This window comes from Melozone crissalis, unplaced genomic scaffold (assembly GCF_028551555.1).
Source record: "Melozone crissalis strain CALT ecotype California unplaced genomic scaffold, PUWL_Pcris_2 ptg000013l_1, whole genome shotgun sequence".
Lineage (NCBI taxonomy): Eukaryota > Metazoa > Chordata > Aves > Passeriformes > Passerellidae > Melozone > Melozone crissalis.
Window position 1 is genome coordinate 11064167 of NW_026535791.1, and position 26756 is coordinate 11090922.

At 42.5% G+C, this 26756-nt stretch overlaps 1 protein-coding gene across 1 annotated transcript in view; it reads right to left on the reverse strand.

Annotated features, from left to right (window-relative positions):
- Positions 1-410: 410 nt before the first annotated feature.
- LHFPL6 (LHFPL tetraspan subfamily member 6) overlaps positions 411-26756 on the reverse strand; it is a 135393-nt gene continuing 109047 nt past the window's right edge. Inside the window, exons 3-4 of the mRNA XM_054271745.1 lie at positions 13756-13854; positions 411-1503 (exon numbers count right to left, since the gene is read on the reverse strand). Coding sequence (XP_054127720.1) covers positions 1385-1503; positions 13756-13854 — 218 coding nt within the window. The 3' untranslated portion in view covers positions 411-1384. The remainder of the gene's footprint in view (positions 1504-13755; positions 13855-26756) is intronic.

The window sequence follows — 26756 nt, forward strand, 5'->3', positions numbered from 1 at the left end:
GTTTTTTAGGTACAGTGCCAGTGTCCTGTGCAGAGAATGCTGCCTGGTAGGTATATGATCAGAGCTACTGGTATTAAGGAAGAAAAGGCTTATTTCAGTTGGCTAAATTGGGATATAGAGTTTTGTGTGAAATTCTGAGTCTGCAGCAGCCAAGACACAATGGGGAAAGTCTTGCTGAAATCCTTCAGGACACCTGACAGGAGCAGGAAAAAATGTGGAATATGCCAGAATGTCTCCAGTGGCAGTAGAATTCTATCCTCAGGCAGTGTAACTGAATGCTAAATGTGTCTGTGTTTTATGGCGTAAAAGGATACAGCATGGTTATAAAAGTCCTGAGTATTTCTGAGAAGTTTTCCAGTAGAGAGTTGATAGGAACTGTTTCATCTACTGGCACAACCATACATTGCAAGTATTGATCAAGGAAAAATTTATTTACAGAGATTTTTTTCAAATACAAACATAAAATAGCACATATTATATATATATTTTACAAAAATGAATATTGAAATAATAAACATGGTACAGCACAATACAACATCAATGAGCTAAACATAACAGCAACAGAAATCTATGTCTGGAAGAAGTTTGCTGTTAGTTGTACATAACCAACAGAGCTCTACAGTACCACGAGTGGAATTTCCAATGGACATGAAAATGTCCATTTACTGCATTTCATAAAAAGTACTATAGTAAGGGTACATATGCCAAGTAATTATGTTGCATTTTGTAATAATGCTGAAAACACAGAGTCTTAATAAAAGTTATATAGGGCTGAATAAGCAGTGGATAAATGTTTGAGGAAGAAAAATGTGTAGAGATTATACAAAATACTGATAAAGTGGCTTATTGGTCCTTTTATTAAGTTTAATGTATAGATTAAAAAGTGTTGCAACACCAAGTCTTAAACCACCAGAGAGAAGTAAAAAAAAAAAAAAAAAAAAAAAAAGGAGAGAAAACAAAAGGAAAAGAAAGAAGAATCGCACCAAAAAAAAGTTTCCCCCTCTACCTATTTTGTGCCATGGTCAACATCTGTGCGTGCGTGCGTGTGTGCTTTGGGAGCGCCGCACTGAGGGGCTGCCAGGCGCGACCCCAGCACGTGGGCGCTGCCACCCCTCACCAGCCTGTCCAGTAATTGGTGCATGCAGAATTTCACCGTTTGCCAAAGCAGAGTTTTTCTTGCTTATATTTTTGTGGAGCAGACCCTGAGCAGGCTCAGGTGAGAGAGCCGGTCCCTGCCCAGCCCAGCCGGGTGGCTTCGCACCTCCCTGCCACCCTGGGGCCGCCCGCGTCCTGCTCCCGAGAGAAAGCACTTGAAAATTCCTTGTCCGTCGCTGTTGTCCAGCAGACGTGGGCGAGCCCGGCAGGGCCCCTACCCGGGGCCAGCTCAGTAGGGGTATTGCTTCTGCTTCTTGCCCGAGAAGCAGGCGAGCCAGGTGCACACCAGCATGGCGGCCGCCGCGCCCCCGCCCGTGCAGTAGTAGGCCCAGCCGATGTGGCAGGTCCCTGCAAGGCAAACACAGGGACAAGGGCCAGTGTTACATGGGGGGAAAGTGTCGCCACCACCACCCTCCCCTTCTGCCCGCCCAGGAAAACACTTTTCTGAGATTTCAGCCCACTTGTGTGCCCACCTCCAACAGGGAATATTGGGCATAGTTCAGGCTTTGTCACTGCAGTGCGGGAATTGGAAGCCGGATGCGGCTGAGAACTGCTGGGAGATCCTAACCCAGGGCATGGAGGACCTGCTCACATCCCCTCACACAGGCATCGACCCTGACCACCCCCAAAGGAGAGCAGCATCAGGGGAACACCTGTATGGGGGCTGCTGTGGGAATGGAAGCACGAAGCCCAGAAATAAAAAAATAGACAAATTTCCCTACCCCCACCTGAGGTCACAACCCATTACTGAAAAATTCACTGATCTTCTGTCTAATGAGGGTCACAATATGGCTTTCAATCCATTTAAAGGCCTGACCCTCTTTATACAGTCAAACTCATCAACAGTAAATGGTGCTGGGGAGTCCCATAGTGGACCATGAAGTGATTACTTCCCTTTCAGGCACTGTGCCTGCAGCAGGGGAGGAGATCAGGAAAACAACAGCTGCAGCAGGGAGGAAGCCTCTTTAGAGATCTCCAAAAGCAAGGAGATGGCTGTTGCTACTCCTCAGGATTTAAATCCATCTCAAAATCCGTTTTCACTTGGGCTGTATCATCTTTGTCTTTTTTGAGTGCTTGGGACTTGTTAACACTGCGGTTCTTTCTGTGTCGTTGACACCTTGGGTGATATCATCCTGCTTTGAGCAGTGAGTGATCTCAGTAAGACACAAGCAGCAATGCAACACTTCTTTCCCAGCCTTCCCAAAAGCAGCAGAAACCATCCTTCCCTTCAGAGAACAGAAGGTATTAACAGAGTTTCTATCTAGAAATAGGTGTTATGCTGGTATTCTATCCCAATGGCATCCCTGAGGGCCAGGCTTGAGGTTCAGGCAATTATGAACTCAGCTAATCCTGCCTCAGGCACAAGAAGCACAAAATGTCTGTTCATCTTAAGATGTCCAAGGCATTCACATGCCTCAAGGCAGACAGCACCACCACTGTCTGGCAGGATATTGTCTGGCAGGCTTTGTAAGGAGATATTAGTGGGAGGCAACACTTGTGCTCCTGGTCACTTTGAAGATCTCAGGCTGACACCTCAGCAGGAAGCATAATACTTGTTTCATTTTTTATTCTTCATAACCCTCACAAATTTTTATTTAAAAAATGTCGAGTGAAACAAAGATCCTGATGTGACCAAGAGGACTTGAGGACTTGTGGCCTTGGCTTGAGCTCACTAGCCTCTCTCCTTAATGTGCTGGAGCAGAGAGATTTACTTGGTTTGTCATCTAGTTGTGCTCTGTAGATAGCCCCATTCTTGCCTTCCTTACAGAAGACTACACAGAGAGTCTGACTTCGTGAAGAGAAGGCCACCAGAAACCCTGGAGAGCTGTCAAGTGCCTGTCCCTGACGCTGACACTTGCCCAGTCACTCAGCAGTCTGTGGAGAGACCTGTCTCTGGGCCACCTATTGCTTTGGCTGTGTACACACCCTGTCCTGAGCTTCTGCTGGGAATTTCAAAAACAGAACTAAGCCTACACCAGAAGTTTAAACTCACTTGATCACTTTGAAAATTATCATGTTTATACCAGAGTAGGGTATGCTACAGCATTTCTTGTGATGAGATGGACTCCATCTGATAGGTCTTTTTAAATTATGAAATATTCCAAAAACTAGAGAATTGTAGTTGCAGCTTGAAAAAGTAAACTTTTCTCCTCATGATGTTTCCAGGTAGAGAAAATGTCAAAATACTACTTCAAAAAGAGCTTGAACATTCACCTGGTGGCACTGCCCAAAGCTGTAACCTAAGCAGGACAGAACGAAGTAAATTTGACCTTTTTATATGGTGTGATTTCAACTTTTGTGCCTCAGCAGTGGGAGAGAGCATGTGTGTACATATTAAGAAGAAAGAACTGTTAAATCAGTGCCAGAGATGTGTTCAACAGATACAACACACACATTCACTCTTGGCTGAAGAGAATAACATTTATTTCTCCAGACCATGATCCATTCCCCAGGGAAAGGACCCAAAGGACCACTGCCCTACTTAATGTTCTGAGGCATGGCAGGCAGGCAGCCTCTTGATCTAACAAATGCAATGTAGTTCACAAGTGTGAGTTGGGTCAAGAGGAGCAAATGAAAGAATGGGAGAGCAGGGGAATGGATGAAAGAGCTGGGAGCTTGACCTTAGAGCAATAATAACACAGCAATAAACCTGGCCATTATTTCCAGCCCATGTCAAGAGCAATGGGAGGCCTTGGAAAGAACAGCTTGATCTGTACTCGGATGATGCTGAGCAGAACAGAATTCCAAGCTGCTGTGCTGAAAAGGAGCCTGCAGCAGGGCAGGTGTCTGAGGGTATAGGACTTAGCTATACTTTTCATTGCAAGTATAGTTAAGGATAGATAAAGGACCAGAGATAATCCATCTCAAAGGTACCCATTGCAATGAATGCCTACATTGCATAGCCACGTGTCAAAATGAAACAATGACAGGCATTTTATTACTACATTACACAAGGAGGAAAACATTGTAGAGTTATTGTTTCTGCTTTGGTGCTCTCATCTTACCACATGTATAGACTATTTTAGTCTATTGCATCCTAAAGAAAGATTGCTGGTTATCAATAATTGGGTTGCAGTTTTTGTAAAATTACTTCTGCTTCACATTGATATAAAACACTCATTTTAAAAGTAACAGAAAGCTTTATAAAAAGCAGAGTTGAGAAGCTATTACTGCACTGACACCAGCAGGACTAGTTGTGTTTCAGTGGTAAGCAAATGTTAAAGAGATTTGCAGAACTGGGGCTTAAATTCAACCATCAAATGGAGCAGTTTGCATTCATGAAGCCTGTCATATAAAAGATTAGAAATCCAGTACTGCAGTTTCCCTTTTTTTTTTAATGTCAAAGTTCTAAAATGAGAAGCAACACTACCTAAATACTTGATAGAATTAAAGCAGTTGTTGAAAGCATGTCAATTTTCACACACACAGAAAGGCACAAAAGCTCTGTTGTTTCCCTGAAAGATGTATTGGAATACACATATAGATATATAGATATATAGATATATAGATATATAGATATAGATATAGATATATAGATATAGATACACATAGGTAGAGGAGTCTCCATCCATTGAGGTTGTGGAGGTGCGAGCAACAATATGCACATGTTCTTGCTCCTAAGATTGTGCCAAAGTAAATTCCCAGCAGCTGAAGTGCTTTTCTAGCTGATAGAGATGACAAGCATCACAGCAGCTTGCTTTTCTGCACAGAACTGGTGTTGCTTTAAACAAATCAGTCTACACCTGACAGGTCTCTATTGAGGGAGAAGCTGTGGCTTCAGCACTTCAGCACTTTGTTAATTCTAGGTTTTTTTGGTGGTGGTTTTTTTTTTTTTTAAAGAGAGCATAAATAATTGGAGCTCTTGGTTGTTCAGTGAAGCAGGACTGTCCAAGCTGGCTCAGACAAGTTTGTAGCCAGCCATTAAGAACTTTGTTTTCACCTTTGTTTTACTGGGATTGGCAGCAAGAGAGTGTCAGGATGAGCACTGAAATAACAGAATAATGGAGCTTGCAGCTATGGGTATGGATGGCCATTTTCCAAGCAAATAAAGAAATTAAAGACTGGAAACATTCCACTCTTTCTTAAGAGGATTGAAAAAAATCATGTTCCCTGAGGACAGAGGACAAAAATTACAGAGAGCAAGGACACTATCAAAAGTAGATTTACAGAAAAGAGTCCCACAGAATCTAAGACAGTATTTACTAAACCAAAAGAAATCAGTAAATATGGAAAGGTAGTTTTGCAGTGATGAATGGGCTTACTAAAAAGCACTTCCATGTCTTTTCCTGATTTCTAATGTGATCCTTGAGGCCAGGATATGAATCCCCTTGCTTCCCTCCTCCTCTTGAATATATAGGCAAATAAAGACTAAGAAAAATTTGGGAGTAAGTAAAATTTGGCAACAGAAAATATGTAGATACTTGATCTACCATGGAGCTGTGCCAGTATCCAGTTGCCAAAATGTAATTTTACCAGGATTTCTATTCATGATGTCTTATAAATAATTATCACATATAGTTATCAAGGTCTTGGAAATAACATATGGTTTCATCTAAAATAACCAATAATTGCCACTTATGAAAAAATATCCGGAATATGAAAGTGTCTTGGATGCAAAACTGTTAATTGCAAGACTTAGTATCTTAAATATTTGTACCTTTTTTGCTGTTAATTTTAAGACTATCCTGGACTTGCAGTCTGGAGTACTTGGCAAACTCTAATCAATTAACCTTAAGTACAGCCTATTTTCCAAGTTGAAGGAGAAAAGGTTTCAGAATTAGCCAGACTGTAGAGAACAAATTATATACCTTCAAAAGTAAAACCTACAATTCTTACTTCCAAGAAGTTGTGCAGGAATTCTAATTAACAGATTCACAAGAGAGTACTGTACTATAGAGAATGTGAATTCACATCATCAATCAGGGTGTTGGAAAAGTAGTCAGAAAAAAAAAAAAGAAAAAAGTGTGATGCTAAGGGATATACTGGGATTTGGAAATTTGAAAGACATAAATGAATGTAAAAGATAATCAGCTAATTAATAAGAAGTTAAACCTATTTTGAAACAAAGCCAAGATAAATTAAATAGCTGAAGATCTTTTTCTTGACACAGTAACAATGAAAAACTGTCATGTGAAATCAGCTGCAAAAGCAGGAAAAGAAGTTGAAACTTGGAATACCTCCAGAAAGAATTAAAGTAGTTATGTGAAACAAAGAGAGAACACTATATAAGGTAAAACTGCAGCCCAGCAAACAGCCTGATACAAAATAATGAATTCAGTGGAGCTGGTTACTTTTTCTGTTGCAGATATGATCTTCTCAATGGATTTATCTTTTTAAAAAAAAGATGATTTTTAAATGCATGTATATTTTTATTTTGGTTACTTAGAATTTGCCTGTAACTAAATGCATAAAATTTCATAAAGTTCTGAAGGGTAAAAAAGTGAAGAAAAACACGCCAAACTGAAATTCTTTAGTCTTGCTTTATGTAGACATTCATATATATATGATCAAATCCTGCTTTCTTTATAGGATCACATAATTTTGTTTAATCAAACCTCGAATTTGCTGTAGGTGTGCATTTCATGGAGCAATGAAGGAGAAACCTATACCCAGTGTCAGTTACAAATCTCAAATTCCCAGGAGCAAATAGCTTATGTGCTGCTAATGAGGAGCTTTCTCAGCCTCCTGCAAGAAGTCAGCAGAAAGCTCACCTAGTGCAGAAGTGAAATCAATTTCTCCTCTCTCTGAACACACACAATGCCAAGATTCACACTGGACTAGTACCCCAGACTCCCTTCAGAGAGTACGAAGAAAAAAAGTCACTTGTGTTGTATTTCCTCTTAAAGTAAACATGTGAAGTACAGCAGATGAACCCTGCTCTGGTAGCTCCTATTTTTCTCCCTTTTAACTGGGAAGGGATTCCAAACAACCAGTTCAGTTGCACTTTTTGAATAATAAAGAGTACCAAGTAGTTGCTCCAGGTGGTCTGAGTCCCTTTCTGGATGCTGCTGCTAATGTTTACTGACTGCAGAAGGCATGACCATGTCTAATTCTGGCGACGAAGGTATGTGCCTTATCATAGAATGACAGAATGGACAGGGCTGGAAGGGACCTTAAAGATCACTTAGTTCCACCCCCTTTGTCGTGGGCAGGGACACCTTCCACTACACCAGGTTGCTCAGATCATCCAGCCTGGCCTTGAACACTGCCAGGGATGGGGCATCCACAGCTTCTCTGGGCAACCTGTTCCTCCTCACCACTCTCACAGTAAAGAATTTCTTCCTAATATCTAAACCTACTGTTTCAGTTTGAAGCGATTCCCCCTTGACCTGCCACTTTGGGCTCTTGTAAATAGTTTCTCCTTATGTTAGACAGAATATATGTGGACCTTGATATAGTCACCAAAAGCTTACAAAGATTTAAGAATGGAAGTTGTTTGGGTAGCACTAAAGAGGAAATGTTTCTTGATGGAATACTTCCTTTACTAGCATGTAGTTTACTCAGTCATTTATCTAAGAACTCAGCAGCTGCAGCTCAAGTATGCTTGTAAAGGCTGTGCTCAGCCCCAGTCAAAAAATGAATGTATGAAATCCCCGTGCTGTTTGCAGACAATCTGCAAACAAGAAAAATGCCTTTTTCAGACAGATTGCTTATAGAAAAACACCTTTGAATGTTTTGCTTTTAATAGGACACTAACAAATTGTCCTCCCTTCTAAATCCTTTTCTTGACATTTTAGCACTCAATGTCAACACTCAACCAGATGCTGAAATGATGCCACCTAAGACAAATTAAATAGTTGACAAACTATTTTTTACATCCACACTGCTTTCTGCTTTCTTTTCATGCTGTTTTAGTAACTTCACTGTTTGCTTGGAAAGTGCTTTAAAGATCCTTTACTCTTAACATTTCCACAGCAAAAGTAATTATCAAGTCAAGGGTTTTCTTTAAGATATTTCAAGCCCTCTAAAAGTAGCAAAAGGGAACCTTAATAATAATGATTTTTGAAACAAATATCCATCACGAGAGAAGTTCCTGAGAGCTTCTGAGGCCAATTCAGCTGCTTGGTTAGTTCAGGATGGGAGCCAGGCTTTTAAGCTTCTCTCTAGATAGTGACTTTGGCCAGGTGTGCCCTTTCACAGCAGTCCACAGACAGTGAGCAAAGTTGTGTGTTTGGAGCTATCAGCTTTGGTTGCTGCTGCATCTGACCCCCAGGTCAAGGATGTCTCTGACCATGAAGGAAGAGATAGAGCTACTGTATTTTGTCAAAGAAAGAAAAAATTTCTGCCAAGTAGTTAAAAAAGTTCAATTAAAAATGGAGTTTATCTTAAATTTCATGTCTTCACTCTCCCTGGCTAATAAGTACCTAGCATCACTTCATACATCTGAGGGTTGGGAAGTGGCAGCTGGTGGCTCATGATGACATGAATCACCTATGTTTCAATAAGTGAATCTTACTCAAGATAAACATTTTGCTGTTTGGGCTCTTAAGTATTGGTATTGTAGTGCTGCTTCGCCAGATTGAGCTGAGGCTCGATTTTGTGAGTTAAATTGAGCATGCCCTGACCTCTCTGGGACCTCCTGTGCAACTTGGCTGCCTCTGCACCCATCACAACAGACATCAGCACATAAAACTGAACAGTTTCCACATGCACACCCAGGGAAATCAATGGAAAAAAAATTCAGTCTCACGTTGATTTTAGACTTTCAAAACCAATACAAATGTGTTCACAGATGTACACTCACACTGCCCCTTTAAAACAGTCATGCAAGTTCAGAAGATTTTTTTACACAGCTTAAATATGCAGAATGTGGAAGCTTTTGCAAATGTCTAGTGCAGTCTTCACTTTTGTGCATACTTTCACCTTAATGCAGAGTCCCTCATTTTAATGAATTTCCTGATAAAACACTCCTTTTCCATCTGTTTTTCTTGTGTATTACATTTAGAACTGAAAATAAAATGGTATTAGTGCCTCCAGCTCAGCAAAATTGAATGTGTGCTATATGATATGCCATAATGATGGTTACTTTTGGGAAATTGCCTGCTAATTCCTTTTGCAGGCCCAGGGATTTCGTAGATCTGACTCACTTCTACACCCTTCAGTCAGCAGCTCCATCCTGCTGTGCCACATCACTGCTACCCTGAATGGGCCCACAGGCAATTCCAGAATAATGCAACCTAACAGTAACAGTTTGCATGCTGACAAGAGATCAGGGTGGTTTTGATCCATCCTCAGTGAAAGGCAGTCCCTCTGAGCACTGCTCAGTTCCTACTCCAGTATCCACTCAGGCAGTGTTAGCCTGTTGCCAAATTAGAGTACGGACTTTGACTCAGACAATGAGCAAGCAACTGTGCTGCTTTAAAACATAAACACCTCTTTTTTTCTTGCCCCTGTTTATTTGCATTGCCCTATTTCTAGGAGTTAACACCCTAAAACAGTGGTAGAAGATTTCTCCTGTTCATAATCTAGTGTTTCAGGGAGAAATCTGCTCCATGTGTGACCTGTGATCCAGATGGGATGCTGCAATAGGGGGTGGGGCTCCAGGACCCTTATAGAGGTCATGCTGACTGCGGGGAAGCTGGGATCTACAAGCAGAGCAACACAGCACAGACCTGTCATGGCCTTGACCTCTCAACAATATCTGCAAGAGGTCATTTGTCAAAGGCCTAATCTATCAGTGGACTTCTTTTCATGGTGGCAAAACCATACTTCTAGAGAAGAGCAGGGAGCAAGCCCCTCTACAGGTACACCAGCCTCTTTATGGAGGTCTTCATGGTGTCTCATTATGGAGCTTACTCCCCATCCCCCTTTGCAAAACAGCTCAGCTATTGAATGCAATTTAATCAACAAATGGAGCTGTCCTTGGCAGGGTACCTTCATTTGAAGAATAACTCCTCTTTGTCAGAGATGGAGCTATACAACCACTTTTATTTGATTGAAAAAAAATAGCCCAATTAAATACATAAGTGTTTAAGTGAATCCTTTGGACATAGTTCACTTAATAAAAATCAAATAAATATCAGTTTTTAAAGAGAGCAGTAAACTGCTGGGTATTTTACACTGTCAGTTCAGGTTTTTGAGAAAAGAATACTCAAATCCACTTAAATTAAAGGCATTAATTAAAAGTTATTTTTCCTGCAGCCTTTTTAAATACTACTTTGGAATCTACACAGAAATGTGTGGGTTTGGCAGGGGTGGAAGGAGGGGTCCCTCATCACAATATGGGCCATCTCAGCACTATTTGGAGTGCCTATTAGTCTAATGCCTTTTCAGAGTGCCTGAAGACATGGCATTTCTTATCTAGCACACCCACTAAAGATTAGCCTTTTTTTTTCCTGGGTTCTTAGCATTGCTATTTATTTATTCTCCCTAGTTATGAGTATGCTGTGGGGACAGGAGTTTGTCATGCTTTCGTTAAGCAAAAGTTTTCATTTAATTATTTATTCTAGTAAATTTCTGGTTGACATTACATATCACAGTGCACAATTCAGCTGCTTCTCAAGATAGTTCTTGCAGTCCCTCATCTGTACCTGCCTCTTGTTCTTCTTCATCCTCCTATAATACAGACTGCAGCTCCTGGCTTTTACTTTTTACCTTCAACCTCAACCATTTTCCCCCCTGACTTTTTCTAAGTCCAGAACAAGCACCAGTGCTGAACCCCCTCCTTTGCTGACTCTGTGGTCAAACCTGTTGAGCTTTGACCCTCTCCCAACTGCTCACACATGTTCCCTGTAGCCCAGGCTGCAGCACTTGTTTTGCCATCCTGGAAGAGAAGGCTGAATGTTGTCTGCTGATCAGCATTCCTGTGAACACATCTTCTTTGAGAACAACCAGGAGCTGAATTATCCTCTCTGGCACCCACAGCAGCAGGGGGTGCAGGACCAGCACTCCCATCATCAACCTTTCTCCCATTAGCAAACCAGTGCAGGGCTCACAGCCGCTCAGATTTTCTGAGAGCGGATTTTGAATGCTGCATGGTTCTTCAGACAAACCATTTCACAGGCTCAGAACAAAAAGCATATCATTGCAGCTTAATCAAATTAAATATTCAAATGAAAGCAATAATTACTTAAATTTGTCTTGAGACTTAGTAAGATTAAGTCTTTGAAACATCATTTTAGGCCTGTAGGCTGTAATGAGTATGCCAGTCCCTAATGATTCAGAAGAGACCTAGAGGGTTGGGGTTATCACCAACCAAGAGGTATTTATGGAAGACCAGCAGCGTGGTTATTAAATGGCCCTCGGACAGAACCTCTTCTTTGCAGATGGTTTTGATAACACACCATCAAACAGACACTGACATTAAGTAAGAAAAAATCATAGCCAAGCATTTAAGTTCACTGCCAATGTACGTGGACAGGAGATGTTTTAGTGGCAGGGCTGCCTAGCAGAAATCACTGCAGCAAATTTCAGGTCTCATTATGATCTGTTAATTAATGTGTTGACACACGATTGCAGCAGATCAGTGAGACCAGCACTGCTGTCAAGTCTAGGCACATGCCACACGGGGGCTGTGTGCTCCAGCCCCACAAAACACACAGAGACTTTTCATGGGCCTTACGTGTACCTGGAAGGAGAGCTGCCAGATGACATTTTTCACATTGGTTTCTTCACTGACTTTTAAGGCAGAGTGACTCAATTTATGCAAATATCTGCCTCATGAGTCAAGATTGAGACAGTGAAGGTGGTCTTAGAGACTGCTCTGACTGTGGACATGACAGTGTTTAAGTGTAACAGCTTGTATCTGCCCAAGTGCTTTGAAGAAGCTCATACTGTCACAACACCCACCTTCTGTGACTCTGCAGAGAAATAACTGGAAGGTCATACTCCTCTGCACCTGGGAACAAACATGGGACACAAGCCAGAGCCCCAGAGGCAGAGCTTGGCATGGAAGAGCAGGAATCAGCGTGCACCAGTGAGGTGCTAGCTGGCCTTTCAAAGGGTGCACTGCTCAATGGGCTGGCCAGGAACTACTTGAGGCTTCCACAAAGGATTGGCCATGGGTAGGGATGAACCTGAATCTTCCCTGCAGCAGTTACCACAGAGTTTTGCCTGCTCTTTCTACTACATCCTTTGACACATCTTTCCATGGAGCTGGGAATCTAATTCTGGAACATTTTTTTTCCTGCTAGTTAACTACACATTTCTGTTCTTATTGTTCTCTCTCCTCTGTGTTTAAATCTTTCTATTATTAGGTGAATAAAAAATTTGCAGGAACTTCTTAAACTTTGCTGAAGAGCAAATTTAATATCAACAGCACAGAAGGAAATTAGGGTTCAGAATAACAAGGTAAAGCTTCTAGAGTACATTAAACACCCTCTGAGCAACACCACAGGTGTTTGCTGATAAGATATCAGTGTCACTGTAGTAATGGGTGCTAATACTGGTTATGAAAATTTCTAGTATTTCTGGTCCCCTGCCAGATCAAATGCACTCAAAACACCACAGGAATTCCGTAGGGGAAAAGGCCTGGAGCATCTCTCCCAAAGCAATAATTTTAATCTTTCAACCTCAATTCTACTGCACATCTTGACAAGAAATACGTCTGAGATGGAAACAAATCTCCTTAATCCTGAAATCTGACAGGAACATGAGTGTAAAATCAAGAGATGATGCAGCAGGTTTGTCTTTAACCCATTAGACCATTTTTATCTACTATTCCTTGCACTGGGATTACTGTCAGGCCCTGCACAAGTCCTGCACGCACACCTATGGAAAGGTAAACCTTAACTAAGGTTTAGCTTTCAAGGGATGGAAATGGGGAGCTCTGTATGCTTAGGAGCAAAAGCTCTCAAGTCTGTGAGGAGTCATGGTGCTCAGTCCCTCCTATTCCTTCAAGAGGATTGCAGATCTCCCTCAAGTGGCATGGGATCAGGGAATACTTAAAGAGAAGGGTATCAGCAAGTGCATTGATCCTTCCAGCTAAACAAGGACTCAGATGTGCATTCACACATCAGATCCTGATCATCCATATTGCTTAATCCTTAGGTTGCTGCTGTTCCCTTGTTTTCTAGAGCCCTGCAGAGAAAGCACAGGTGTGAGCCCCGTGTGGCTGCACCCCTGGCTCTCATTCCAGGCACAGAGCAGTCAGCAGCAGTAAGACAAGTAGCTTGTTTGGGAGAGGGCAAACATAGGGTGTAAGTGTTATATACTTGCCAGGTTCCCAAGTATGTGACTCACATACAAATACATCACAGGCTTGTGTTAGAAGGCCATAAACATCACAGAATTCAAAGACAGCCAATTGCAATCATGGAGAATTACCTTGATGTGAGCTGTGACAGGATGCCTCTGTGAAGATCTCCAGGAGCGTTAGCTCCCATATTGCAAGACCATTAAATGGGATTTATTTCTTAAAATATGCACACATACACACATAAATACATACATTTTCTTTTATAATGTTCTTTTGGAAAATATTTCCAGAGATCCATCTGAAATCCCCTGCCTTGGCACCATTCCAGAATTATTCAGCATGATTAGCCTACCACACACTGGTAGGTTGCTTCCCCAAGCCTGTGCTTTTAAAATCCTAGTTTGCTTTTGTGGCCAACACATAGAAGAGTCTAAAGTGGCTGAGATGCTCTGGTGATGACTCACCCAATTCAAACTGGTTGGAAAGGTTTCCACAGGTTTGTCTGACTTCTTCACTGTCCCAGCCAAGAGGATAGAGGGCACAACCAGAGCCGATCAACAAACCTACGGAGAGAAAAGGAAATAAAAGTTTATACAAGCAATTGCCATTAGCTTAAACACGGGCTGCCACTTGGAAATCAAAGTGTCAAACTGCAATTAGGGAATCCCAGAGAAAAAGAACTCTCTTCTTCTCCTAAAAATAGACGAAAAGCCATTTGGACTGCTGCCTTCTGCTGCAGTGTTTTAGAGGTGGTCTGTGGGATGAAGCCAGTCTGAGCAGTTCAGCATCAGAAGCCATGCTCAGCTTCTGAAGCTTTTATCTGAGAGCTTTTAGATTTCTCTTCTACTCTCCAGAATGGCTTAAAATGCACTTTGGAATACACAACATGTGGTTAAATAGAAGTGTATTAATGCCACCATTTACAAGCTGATTGCTTCTGATTAATTAAAACAACAATCAATCAGGGTCCACCTAGGTTCCATCAGGAAAACTGTCAGTTGTGCTAATCTGTTGCCATTTTCCTTTGTTTTTCACTTTTTCAAAAGCAAGGGAGTAATGGTTTCATACCACTTGATCAATGCATACCACAGGTACACACTCAACAAAGTTTTCCTGATTCATTCAGTGGAAAAAACTGAGGTCTTGAGTCGTTTACATGGTATCATACTTGGTTTAACATTCACAAGACACTTTGCTTTCTCCAGCCCTGGTGCTGCCCCAAACAGACGTGTTTTGGCAAATCCTGTCCCTTCACAAGACATCACAGGGAATCAGCAATGCTCCCATGCACCATGACTGTTTTGCAGAAGTGGCATTTTTATCATATTACATTCTCAGCTGTCACTGCAGCAGCTGCCAAAAGGCCAATGCAGCTGGCAAAGCATTTTACACAGCCTAGAGAGAACATTTCAATGTATGCTAGTATGTTTAAATGCTGCCTCCTTTGCGTCAGATATTACTGATGAGACTGGAAACAAATCAGTGTGTAGATAATGGGCTAGGAGCACCTGACACTTTACAGGCTGTAAAGCCAAGCAAGCCCTCCCAAGGTCTGCAGGGGTTCCTTTTACCTGCGAGGCAGAGCACAAGGTTCAAGCCCTACAGCTGTCACTTGCTGCCTTTGGCCATACCTCTCAACCTCACACAATCTTGCTCCTCCTCTCCTGACGATAAGGAGCAGTGCTCCCTGGCAAGGCACTTCTGCAGCCGTGCTCCCAGGGCAGGAGTGTTGTGTTGTGGGTGTTGTGACAGTAACTGTGGACATCACACCTGTCTAACAGGAGTCCTGAGAGGGATAATGGCTCAGGGCCTGGAACTTGCAATTCCTTTCTACTGTTTCCCTTTTGAAGATTTCTAAGCTTCTCATATTGCTGATGTTCCTGTAAGATATGGAAATCAATTTATTATGTTCTTGATTTGCTCAAAGACACATCTGAGCAAGGCCTTGAAGTCCAGAAGTGGTATCTCATCTTTCTTCAAAAGATGTTTAATGCTCTTAGCATCTTGGCTGTTAGCAAAGCAGCTCAGCAGCTTCTCTGCTGCCCCTCCAAGCACACCTGACCCTGTTTAAGCCCAATATTAGCTTCCTGGATCTTCCTCCACGAAGTTCAATTTTCTTCTTGCTGCTCAAGCCTACTTCTTCCTTCCCTTGTTGAGCAGTCATTGCCTGCTCCTGTCTCCATATCTACATCACATAATGAAAAAGAAATCCCTGAGGCATCCCTCTCTCAGATGGAGCATTCACCCAACAGCTGTGACAGGAGAAAAGCAATTAAGGACATTTGAATGCGAGGTATTTTCAGAACTCTGCCTGATCTGGGTATGGTTGCTTCTAATGTCCTCACAAATATCTTTCACAGTATCATTTCATTTCTTTTCCCCTAGGGCCATACAGCTAAGGGCAGCTGGTAGAATCCATGTAAATGAGAGTCACTTCTAATTAAATTCTCAGAAAGGATGTTTCTCAGACAAGAGAATTTAGGCCAAAACTGAGTCTACTTTTGTTAAAGACAACCTAAGGCTCTCAAAAAAGCCCCTGCTGATTCTCTCTTGAACTGTTAAAGCAAGAAAGGTGTTGTGAAGCACAGACAGCACGGGTGTTGTGCTAGGAAGGGCAGGACCCCACAGGGCAAGGAGGAACATCACCACTGATTATGAGAATGGCCGGGGAAGGAAGGAAAAGCACCTGGATTCCAGTCACTTCACAGACTAGTGCACTGTGGCAGCCCCAGCCAGTGCTGCCGTGGTTCTGACCCCATCCCACCCTGCTGGTGGTGCCCAGTGCCAGCCCAGGCAGCCACAGCTCGAGAGCTGCTCTGCCCAAAGTGAACTGCCCCGGCTGGGCTGTTTGCACCCAACCTGTGCACCTGAACAGACACTCTGGGAGACCTCGCAAATGCTCACAGGGCAGGGAGGTGTATGCATGGGATAGGAGAGACAGCAGGCTTGCACCCGCCGGCCTTGGGCCAGATTAAACTGCAGCCAGCCCTTCCTCACAAACAGGTCCTGGGAAAGCCTCCTGCCCAGTTCTTCCAGGAGCGCACAACAGCAGCACTGCAGGCAAGTGAAAGGATTATTAGCATAACAATGCTGCTCCTCCAAACCCAGAACCGGCTCTTACTCAGCCCTTGCCAATTACTCCCCTCAGGTGGCAAGAGTGTCTAGTGCCCACTGCATTCACAGACTGTTTGTTTTCAGCTCTCTTTAGGTTTTGTTGCAGCAACAGGTTGTTGTCTGGGTTTTTTCCCACGAGTATTGCTCACGGCACTTCCCACTGCCACTCTCCAAACACAGCTCATCCTTTCCCAAACATGAGTACCTGTTTGCTCTTTCTGCCTCTGATGCTACAGTGGATCAGTGATCACAAACCTCGGTGATTTATCTCCTTCCCTGTTCAGCCCCCTCTTTTCCCATTTCTGTACACCCATGTCTGTAAGCCCAGTTTCAAAGCCCAGTTTCACTGAAAATAAATTCTGGGATTCAGTCAAAAATTCCTTAGCAATGCAATATACTGTAATGTTGAATTGCTCCAAAGGAGCTCACACACTCCCTTAAAGGCATTCCAACACTGTCTAACAACCAGCCCACAGCACCCACCACTGAGCCTCACCATTAGCTGCGCCTCCTATTAAGAGATAAACCAAATAAGGGAAAACTATGTCAGAAAGCTTCCTTATCCCAGTGACAGCTGGCTCTCCAGCTGGGTAGGGGCTTTATCAGCACTGAGTTTCACTTGTGAAGTACCAGTCACTGAGCAGTGCAGCTTCTTTTCCTCTCACAGCCTGCTCTGACTGCGATGACGAGATCAAATGGGAACCTGCTGCCTATTGCTGGTGCTGCCACATGACCCCAAAGCACAAGTGGTGCTTTGTAAGCATGCTTATAGGCAAAGGACAAGGTATAAAGCCATGGGCAAGCTCACACACTTCTTTGAGTGAACACAACACCTTTCAGAGACCAGCAGAGTGTCAGGAGCTCCCATCTGGCAAAAAGGCTTATATAAATATTTGTTTTGTCACAGGTAACCACTGGCCACAAGACTTGAAGCTGTTGCTCTGACATGTCCTTTGATATCACTGGTTTTCTGCTGGTTTTGACTGACCTTCAGACAGTCCCCCTTTGTGGTGCATATGCACCTGCTGTGGGTATGTGTCTTGACACAACACTTGTGTCCTCCAGTACTTCTTGCAGGCAAGGCTCAGGCCAGGATCAGGGATTTGCCATCAGCATAAGATTTCCACAAAGATTTAGAGCCTGCTAGTCAGCAAGAAAAGGTTTCATGTGCTTTGCTTTATGCCCTGAGGTATATTTTTATCTATGAGCATGTGTGTGTCATGTCCCATTGCTTTCAGCAGGATTCTACATGACTTCAACAGGGCTGATGCTGCCTTGGTCTGCATGGGCACTGAAGCTGAGAACTGGCATTTGGGGTCCCTTATTGTATGCACTGAAAGTGTGGAGTGTGCCTATGGTGTGAATAGGACTTGGACAAAAGCCCCTCAGTCCCTTCCATCCCTTCTAATCAACCCATCCCTGTTTGTAAGCAACTGTGTGGATCACATCCTGCAAAAGCAAAAAGGCTGCATACCATTACCACTAATAATTCATACATGCTCACAGCCAATTTATTTAATCACAGAGGATGTAGATCCTGCTGAACAGCTGCAACATTCAGTGAAAGATCCGAGTTGAATCCAAGGGCTGCAAACCCAGTGGAAATCATTAGGCTAATTTTGCAGCTTCAGTAAAGAGCAGTTACTAGTTTAGCTCAAAAGTCACATTCTGGCCTGCTCTACAGTTATTGCATTTACCCAGCTATGCTACCCAGGATACCACACCCATCTTTACAGCTGCTTAAAATGCTTAGGATGCCTATAACCATTTTTTTAAAAAGGAAGAAAACCAAAACCAACAATCTGCTGTAATTACCATCCTCTGTCATCATCCATTATCCACTACAGTTGTGAAAGAAATTGAAAGGGGAAGGAAACGTGCAGATCCCTAAATGGCACCTCCACAAAAGGGGCTGCAGCCTGGAGCTGGGAGGGACCCAGTCAGTGGGATGGGTCAGCAAGTGGAGGTGCTGGTGGCACTTGGCAGCTGTTTTAGATGATGTACAATGTACCAGTGGAGGTGTTGGCACTGTCACAGACCAGCTTTTCTGGAGAGGTTCCATATTTGGGAATGAAACAGGCTCCTTGCCCTGCTCTGTGAAACGCTGCTATTGTTAATGCTGCATCTGGCTCAACGTGCTAGCAAGGCATGGGGACAGACATGCAGGGCTGACTGAGCACAACCAGCCTTGGCAATCCAAACCTGGAATCAAGACCTTGGCTTCAGTACTTAAGAGGGTCCCAGACAGCCCCTAGGCTCTTCGTGTGGTCCATGCAGAATGATGGATCCCTTCAAAAGTGATCTAAAATCAGCCTAAGTGAGGAGCTGCCCAAGCCTACAGATTGTAAAACTGCAAACCAGAGGGTCAGACAGTGGATGCCTTAATATTAAACCATCCAGAGTAATCCTTGTCCCTTCCAGCCTGCCTTCCCTGTCACTCTTGCTGTGAGTATTATGCATGATCATATTTTAGTAACACTTAGCACTTGAAAGATGATCTTGTCTGTCTGGAGTGGTGTTTGTGATTGAAAATAATTACACATAACAGGTTCTGCATATGGTGGATGCAGCAGGGAAGGGACAGTAATTACATTAGTGGCTTGGCACACATCTAGGTCTCATCTTTGAAGTGATAAAGAAATGATTTGTGGCATGCAGCAAACAGCTTACTCCAAGAGGTAAAATATTAAGCACTGTTAATATCTCCAAGAATATCTTGGATATGAGCAAGTCTTGAACAACAAATACAGAAGGATTAAAAAACCAAAAGACATTAACCAGATTTTGCTGTGGGCAAAATGACTGCACTCATAAACACCAAGACCTATCAGCAGAAGCCAGTGCACAACAAAGGAAACTTGCAAATCCCTGTGGTGGGCTGTCCTCAGATTGCTGCTGTGGCTTCAATGGGAGCCTCCACTCAAGGACCTGATGTGCCTTAAACAATCCATGTAGACATCACATCATAAATTAATTGCAACTGTCCTGACCATTCATAGCTGAAAGTCCTGTTTTACAGCTCTTCCTCTCACTTGTTGAGGGCACAGCGTTCCCTGATTGCTAAATGTCTCATTCTTGGTTATTTTGTCAGTCCATTTGATGATTGCATCCCCCAAAATCTGTTAAATAAAGCCAAACCTTCGATAGTCTCCTTCCTTCTCCCTTGCCTAGGGTGAGTGAATCTAAGCACATGATTCAGCTAAGTCTGATGATGAGAGCCATCAGTTTGATGAATAAAGAGAGGTGGTGATGGCATTGAATGAGGCACTTAGCTTTGGACTCAGCCTCAGAGGCTTGCTGCTACAAAATGCACTTTAAAATGGTAACTGAACCCTTGGTGGCTTTCCTTGATTATGGGCTTGTTAAGAGCTTTTTACATGCACTCATTTTTTGTATATCCTCAGCTCCAGACAGTTACACCCTGTGAATGCAGTGAAAGGGACTGCTGGGCACCATAAATGCCTCCTTGCCCAGCAGTTAGAGGTGTCTGCACTGCTGTAACAGGGACCCTGGGAAGCCTCTGAAGAAGGAAAGAGCCCTTCAGTGGGCCTTGTAAAAATCCAATTTGTATTTTCACTTAGAGAAATAAAAGGAATGGGCCAGACTTGATACATGTACTGCAAATAAAAATAAAACCAGACCTGAAGGTTTCTTTTTGTACAGTCACTTTTTAGTGAAAAATATCTACTTCAAATTATCTTCCTAATTTCTCTCCCCTCTTTATCTATTTTTTACCCTTTTATTTTCAGATCTGACCAAAAAGAAAACTTGCCTTTTTGTTTTGTTTGTTTTGTAAGGATTTTTTAATGTATACTGTTCATCTGACAGATATTCAGGCCATATGGAGAAGCTGACAGACAATAATTTGAAAGTCATCACTTTCAAGACCATTTTAATGATGATTCTTCCTTTCACATTTTTTCTCTATTAGCCAGCCTGAATGTTCAAGGATGATAGAAAGTTTTCACATTCCCATCTGTCACTTGAAGGTACAGTAATCTTGACAAGCAAAACAAAACCAATTTTTAGATGCAGCACGGACTTTGACTCTCTGTTTCTTGTGATTTTAAAACTCACCTCACTGTAATGATTTTGAAGCATTTATCTCCTATAAAAGGCACTCCAGAGTGTGAAAGTAAAATGGAGCTGGCACCTGAAGTTGTCTGTTGCTTTCAGACATACTTTAGCCAACAGTACGCTTAAAGAAGAATTGGTTAAAAACTGGGATGCGAAATACGCCAGTAGGCACAGCTTCTGAAGTCCCTGTTCAAAGAGCCCTCTGGGAGCTGACACCAAGCAGCAATGGAGTGATGGAAGAGGGTCGGAACAGATTAAGACAAACTCAAGAGCCTGGGCAGATCAGCAGGAGCCAACAGAAGAAAGAGGGGAGCAAGGCTGTGCCAGCTGCAGGCAGCCTGGCTCCCATGCCCACGGGAGAAAAGCCTCAATTCCGTCAGTGTCTTTATACTGGCAGCTCCCAGCACCTCACCTGGAACACCCCTTCTTTAGGGTGACACTTCCACCTTCTCTCAGCACCATCACTTTGCTCTTTGGTCTCTCTGTTGTTCTTCTCTTAGAGAAATGTTATCACACCAATCCCGTCCATTGCTGTTAGTATCTGTCCCTCCAGAAACCCAGACATGGGCTTTTATTAGGATTAAACACAACATCAACACTTTGGGCAAAAGTTTCTTCTTTAGTTAGTAGCCACTAAACATGGGACATTTGACTGGATCTTTATTGAGCCTGAGCTTAAAGTGCCTCATTTGAGAGAGGGTACAATCCTGTGAATTCACAGATGTGAATGAATTCATAAGGGACTCGTGCCACTCGTCCCAGTGTCCAGGCAGTGGAGGCACAAACAGAGACATAATTCTATGCTGCACCAAATTTCCTCCCATTTCTCCTTCAAGGGTCATGACATGGGAGACAGCAAGTTAGTTCAGGGTTTCACTCAAGGTCAAGGTTTTTCTGCCACAGCCTTCCTGTAGCAGGACATTAGAGGGACTCTTAACACACAAAGCAAAATGAAGCATGAGAACAACACAAACCAGAAGGAATAAAATGCTACAAATTTCAGCTTGCAGATCTTGCCTCCAATAACACTGCTCAGTCTTGAAAGTGATGGAAATAGGGTTTTCTGCCATACCCCACCACCCTTTCTCTTCTGGTTCTGGGCTCCAGGTTTTAATTCACACCATTTGACTTTACTTAGCCCCCCTTTTCCTGACTGTCAAGCCCCACACCTTTCCTGAGACATTTGTGTTCCTTTGGGTCACTCCACACCATGAGCATGCACTGCCTGGCACCTGCTTGGCTCCCAGTCTCAGCAAACAGGCACAGTGAGGAAATGCCACCTCCCTACTAGAGCTCTTGGAAAGGGGGGCAGTGGCAGTGGAAGCCTAAAAAAGGTATTACAAATGTGTGACAGCATCCAGCAAAGTGCTGTGTCACGGGAGAGCCACAGCCCTCACTTTCACTGTGACAGAGCATGGGGCAATGGAGGGTGCAGATGGGAGTTTTCTGACAGATGAAATATCTCTTCACTTTGTTTTTTGCTTGATCAAAGGTGGTGTGCTCCTTGCTGTAGAGGTGCTTCAGGCTCAGAGAGGGAAATTTCCCCACCCAGAGACGCTTCCTTTCTAGGTGCCTCAGGTGGCACAGGGCATATCAAACCTGTGCAGACGCCTCTGCAGTGGCAATTGAGTTGAGATCTTTGTCAGTCCAATCAGAGCAGTCTAGAAGACATTTTTTCTCATCCTAAAGAATGCACAAACATAGGACTGTGCTTATGTGACTAGAACATATCTAAGCTCACATAACTCTTGAGACAGCAAAGACATTCACATGGGACTGGCAGATATGACATAGAGGCAGCAGGGAAAGCCAATGCATCTGGATTAGCAGCTGAAGATGGAATAGCCAAAGGCATCTCAAATGGGACTAGGCACTTGTAGGTCAGTGACTTAATTTGTGCTCCATTGGCAGTACAAACCCAGAGTGGGATTCAGCCACCCAAATATGTCACCTTCTGCCAGTTTAATTGCTGCTCAGTATCTCGCTCCTTTAGCTGCCTCTCCAGAGCAGTGCAAGGTTCCCCTAAGTCCTCTGTCATACCTGTCAGCCCACACAAAGATTTTGCAGACCCTAGGGTATCTCTAACAGTGCAAGTCATCTAGATTTAGCCTAATGAGTTCCACCCTGGATATCTATTGATCTTAATGTGAGCTTTGAAACCTACCTCAAAGGGAAATAGCTGTACTGTAAACACCTTTATAAAGTGTATGAACCCGGCCTAAAGTTACTTACACTTTTCTTTATCCCTTATCTTCTATCCTTCTGCCCTCATTCTGCCCTGGAGGTGCAAATATCTCAATTCCTGTCATCAATTCTCTTCCTTTATGGGAAATTACCTGAATTTTAAGGGAGAAGGAAAAATCGAAGGAAAAACTGTGTTTCTCCTGAGTGTAAACCTGTATGCTTGACTTTAAAAGAAAACAATTTGTATTGAAAAAAGTTGCTGCTTCAAAATGGCCTTAATCTGCCTCAGTTGCTACCAATCAGAACTAGCTTTGGCAAGTCTCTGTGCCATTTCTCCCAGAGTCTGTCACACAATAAAATGATTGACACCAATTGTTCTGAAAAGGATGTGACATGGTCCAGTTAAAGGCAGAGTGAATCTGCAGAGTGGAACAGAAACGCTTGAAGAGCTCCAGAAAACACTCTGGAGTTTAACTGTCAGCTCATTTCTGTTTGGCAAGCCATGATCAATGCTTGTACATTATAAGCTTTATGGAAAAAAAAAAGCCTGAGCGTTATCACATGCCATCAGACTTCTTTATGTGACAACCCATCTGTGTGCTCACCCTGTCGTTTTGTGACTCAGAATCAAATGCTTGACAGTTCAAAGAGTCTAGATCAGCATATGGCATATGGCATAATGTATTTAAATAGAAATCATTCCATTAGAAACACAAGGGTGCCTAGTGCAATTAATAAAAGGTAGTTTAATAACTAACTTCCCAAAATGCATAACTCTTCATGTAGTCATAGTAGATAAGGCATATTCCTTTTCATTAATATGAATTTCAATAGCAAATAGAGACTAGCCAAAAAACTAGACAGAGCTTTTCAGAAACTCTATGCTTGAAGGATTTCCCAGTATGTGAACTCATCTCATGAAAGACTGTAAGAAAGGAATGAAGGAAATATATCCTGCATCAGTGAAGGTGCCTAAGAAGAAAAATGGATAAATGGACAGATATCCCCATATCTTTTCAACAGAATCCATTTAGACTAAAGACTAAGTCTGCAACACACTGACTCTTGAGCACTACTCCAGTGATTCCACTGCTTTTGGAAATCTTCAGTAATGGATTAAACCAAATAATTGCTTTTCCATGTCTATTAGTTCACTAATTTATTAAAAAGGAATTGTTTGTAGATGATGAATAAAGCAACAAAAGATGTCCAGCCAATTCCTTCACTTTGGTGGCATATCCTTAAAGTCGCAGGGAAACTTGAATGGATGCAAAGCCTGTATCCAGTGGGGGAATACTGCATGCCAGGCTTTTGCCATTTAAAAGTAGTTTTTTGGTTGGTTTTATTTCACTTGAGCTGTCCATGGATTAACAGAAGATCAACCACTGCACATCTCAGTAAAACTTTAACTATACTCAAGACTTTAAAGTCATATTTTCAGTACACACTCTGCAGACCTCTGGCAAACCACAGAGTACTTTCCAAGGAAGTTCATACATGCTACTAGGAAATCTATACCTGCAATAAAAACTGAATGGCTCCGCATTTCTACTAGATAGTCTCTAAGACACCTCAAATCAAATGAAATCACTTATCTAGATAGGAAATAGAGTAAGATAAATAATGCTGTGAAAGTCAGTGGCAATCACCAAGCACAGCTGAGAATCACTTTTCATTTTATGCTTTTCTCACTGGTGTTTCACAGGTTTAAGTCTTCTATTCTGCAAAAATGTTCACACCAGCAGCGCAGTTGATACACAGGCCTGCAGCCATCAACTGCATTTCTATCTGTACAGTGTATCCACTGCTGATGGATAATGCACAGCAAAGTGCTGTAAAATACAAGGGAGCTGGTGGAGAAGAGGTCAGTTTCATTTACTGTTTGCTGCTGTAGCTGCAGCATTTTTTAGCAGCTTTTTAAATACCCTTTACGTTCACAAGGCTACTTGCAGAGCCAGCAGCTAAGCACATGAATTAATCTATGCACGAACAAAGGTGTGTTCAGTGCTGTTTGCCTTTGTGCTGAATTACAGTGGGAAATCAAAAGAAATGGAGTTAAATCTAAGCAATAATAGACTCCATGTGAAATCGATTGGCTTCCTCAATTAAACTAAAACCAACTATTACCCCATTCTCAGCTACTTTGTTTTCAGTAAGAGGGACAGTAAGATTCAACACAACTCCAGTTGGAACTGTGTGACACTCAAAATTTCATACTGTTAGACTGTCTGTTTTGTTCTGCATGATTTTCACATGCTGAAAAGCTTGCATCATGAGACATATCCAAGAAAAAAAATATTTTTATTTTTAAAAACAAATAAAAACCACAGCTTCTCTGTGCTTCCTATCCAAAGGCATTCAAACTCAATAACTGACCCAATTTGCAGAGAGAAGAAGTAGTCTATCGAGTCAATTTTCCTCAAATAGATCCCATTTTTCAGTTTGTCACAAAATGTGATAAATATGATTTTGGATAGGAGCTGCAGTTTGTTACGAATATATTGCACATCTGCAGCTCAGAAAAAATTGGCACTGTCATTTATCCTCTTCAGAGAGAATTCATATGGACAACCTTACCAACATCTCAAACAAACCTGACTCTTTCTGTTAATGAAAACCAGTGTGTGAGATGGAAGAACTGAGTGTAAGTGTGTGCTTCTCCCTTCTCATGAGCCCACCTTTGAAATAATTTTGAAATGAGCTTAGTAAAGTTTAGTTAATAAACTAGGGCTGGAAGGGACATGGAGTTATTTAAATCATCTTTCACCCTCAAAGTCAGGATAAGCTCTACTTGTACCTTCCAAAAGATCTGTTTGTTGAATCTGTTCTTTAGAGGCCACTCGCAACAGATATCCCACCACCTTTTAAAACATTCTGTTCTTGTGGCTCTGTGTCTGCTACAGAAGCTTTTCACATTGTCTCACCAGTGTCTTCCTGTGGCAATTCCAGTTCACCCCTTGAGCCACGGACTCTGCTAAACCCCTACTGGGACTCTGAGAAACCATTTCATTTTCTCCCCTCTTTGCACCACCTTTCTCTATAACAAGTTAAGCAGGCCCAGTTTATTCCTTTTCTTTCCTGCTAGAACTGGCTATTCCATACAGCCTCTTTCTCCTTCCCAGAGGATTTCTGTGGCTGTTGGCTTCACAGTCTGGTGGAATTTTCCCTTCAAAAACCAAAAATCCATGCCAGAGTACTATGATAGCAGTTGAAAAATGAATCAAACTCGTTGTTTTCACAATGGAGAGAACCCAAAAGGAGAGTTAAACAAAATTAAGACCTTGAGGGGGGTGATAACACCAACTAGCAAAACCCTAATATGAACTGTGTGACTCTTGGACCTCATCTTTGTCCCTTCTTCCTAAAAACTTTTTAGAAATAATGCTTTATGATCAGTGGAAGACTCTTCTAGAAACTCTTCACTATAAAGGCTGTCCTTGGTAAAAACCAATCAATGCTTTGATACCATTGCCAGCACTCAATAGTTCTGCTCCAATTTACAAGACCATTGGCTTAATGGATTAATACTTAGTGAATGGAGCATGCAATTCCTAGATACAAGACATGAATTTTCATTTGGACCTAGGAGTACGGAATGCTAAGGAGCAATATCAGGATTGGTTGGACCTCCTACAAGGATTGAGAGAGAATTTAGGAAAAAAATTGAAGCAGAAAATGAACAGGCTATGCAGTGAATGTTAAATGGCTGCAGGAGCCACTAACTGTGGTACTTAGACTATTTATAAAGTCTTCAAGGAGGAAAAGCCCCTTATTTTCAATTCTCCTCATACCCTGGCTATTGTTTGCATTCTTCTTTCAGAACCAGCTGACTTCTGTGAGCCATCCAGCTCCTCATTGGCCACTTGTGCCGCTGGTTCCTGCTTGAGTCCCCACAATTTTTATCTCAGATATCAAATGAGCATCCTAGGATTTCTGTGATGCAAATAAAACCGCCTGCAAGCGATCCCAAGCCAAAGCTGTTTGACAGAGTTATGTATTCAGCAAACGGCCCCTGACTGGAGCTGGAGAGCAGCTTTTGGTGGGCAGGCTGAGCTCAGACACTTAGAGAGGCTGCAATCCCTCTGCTGCT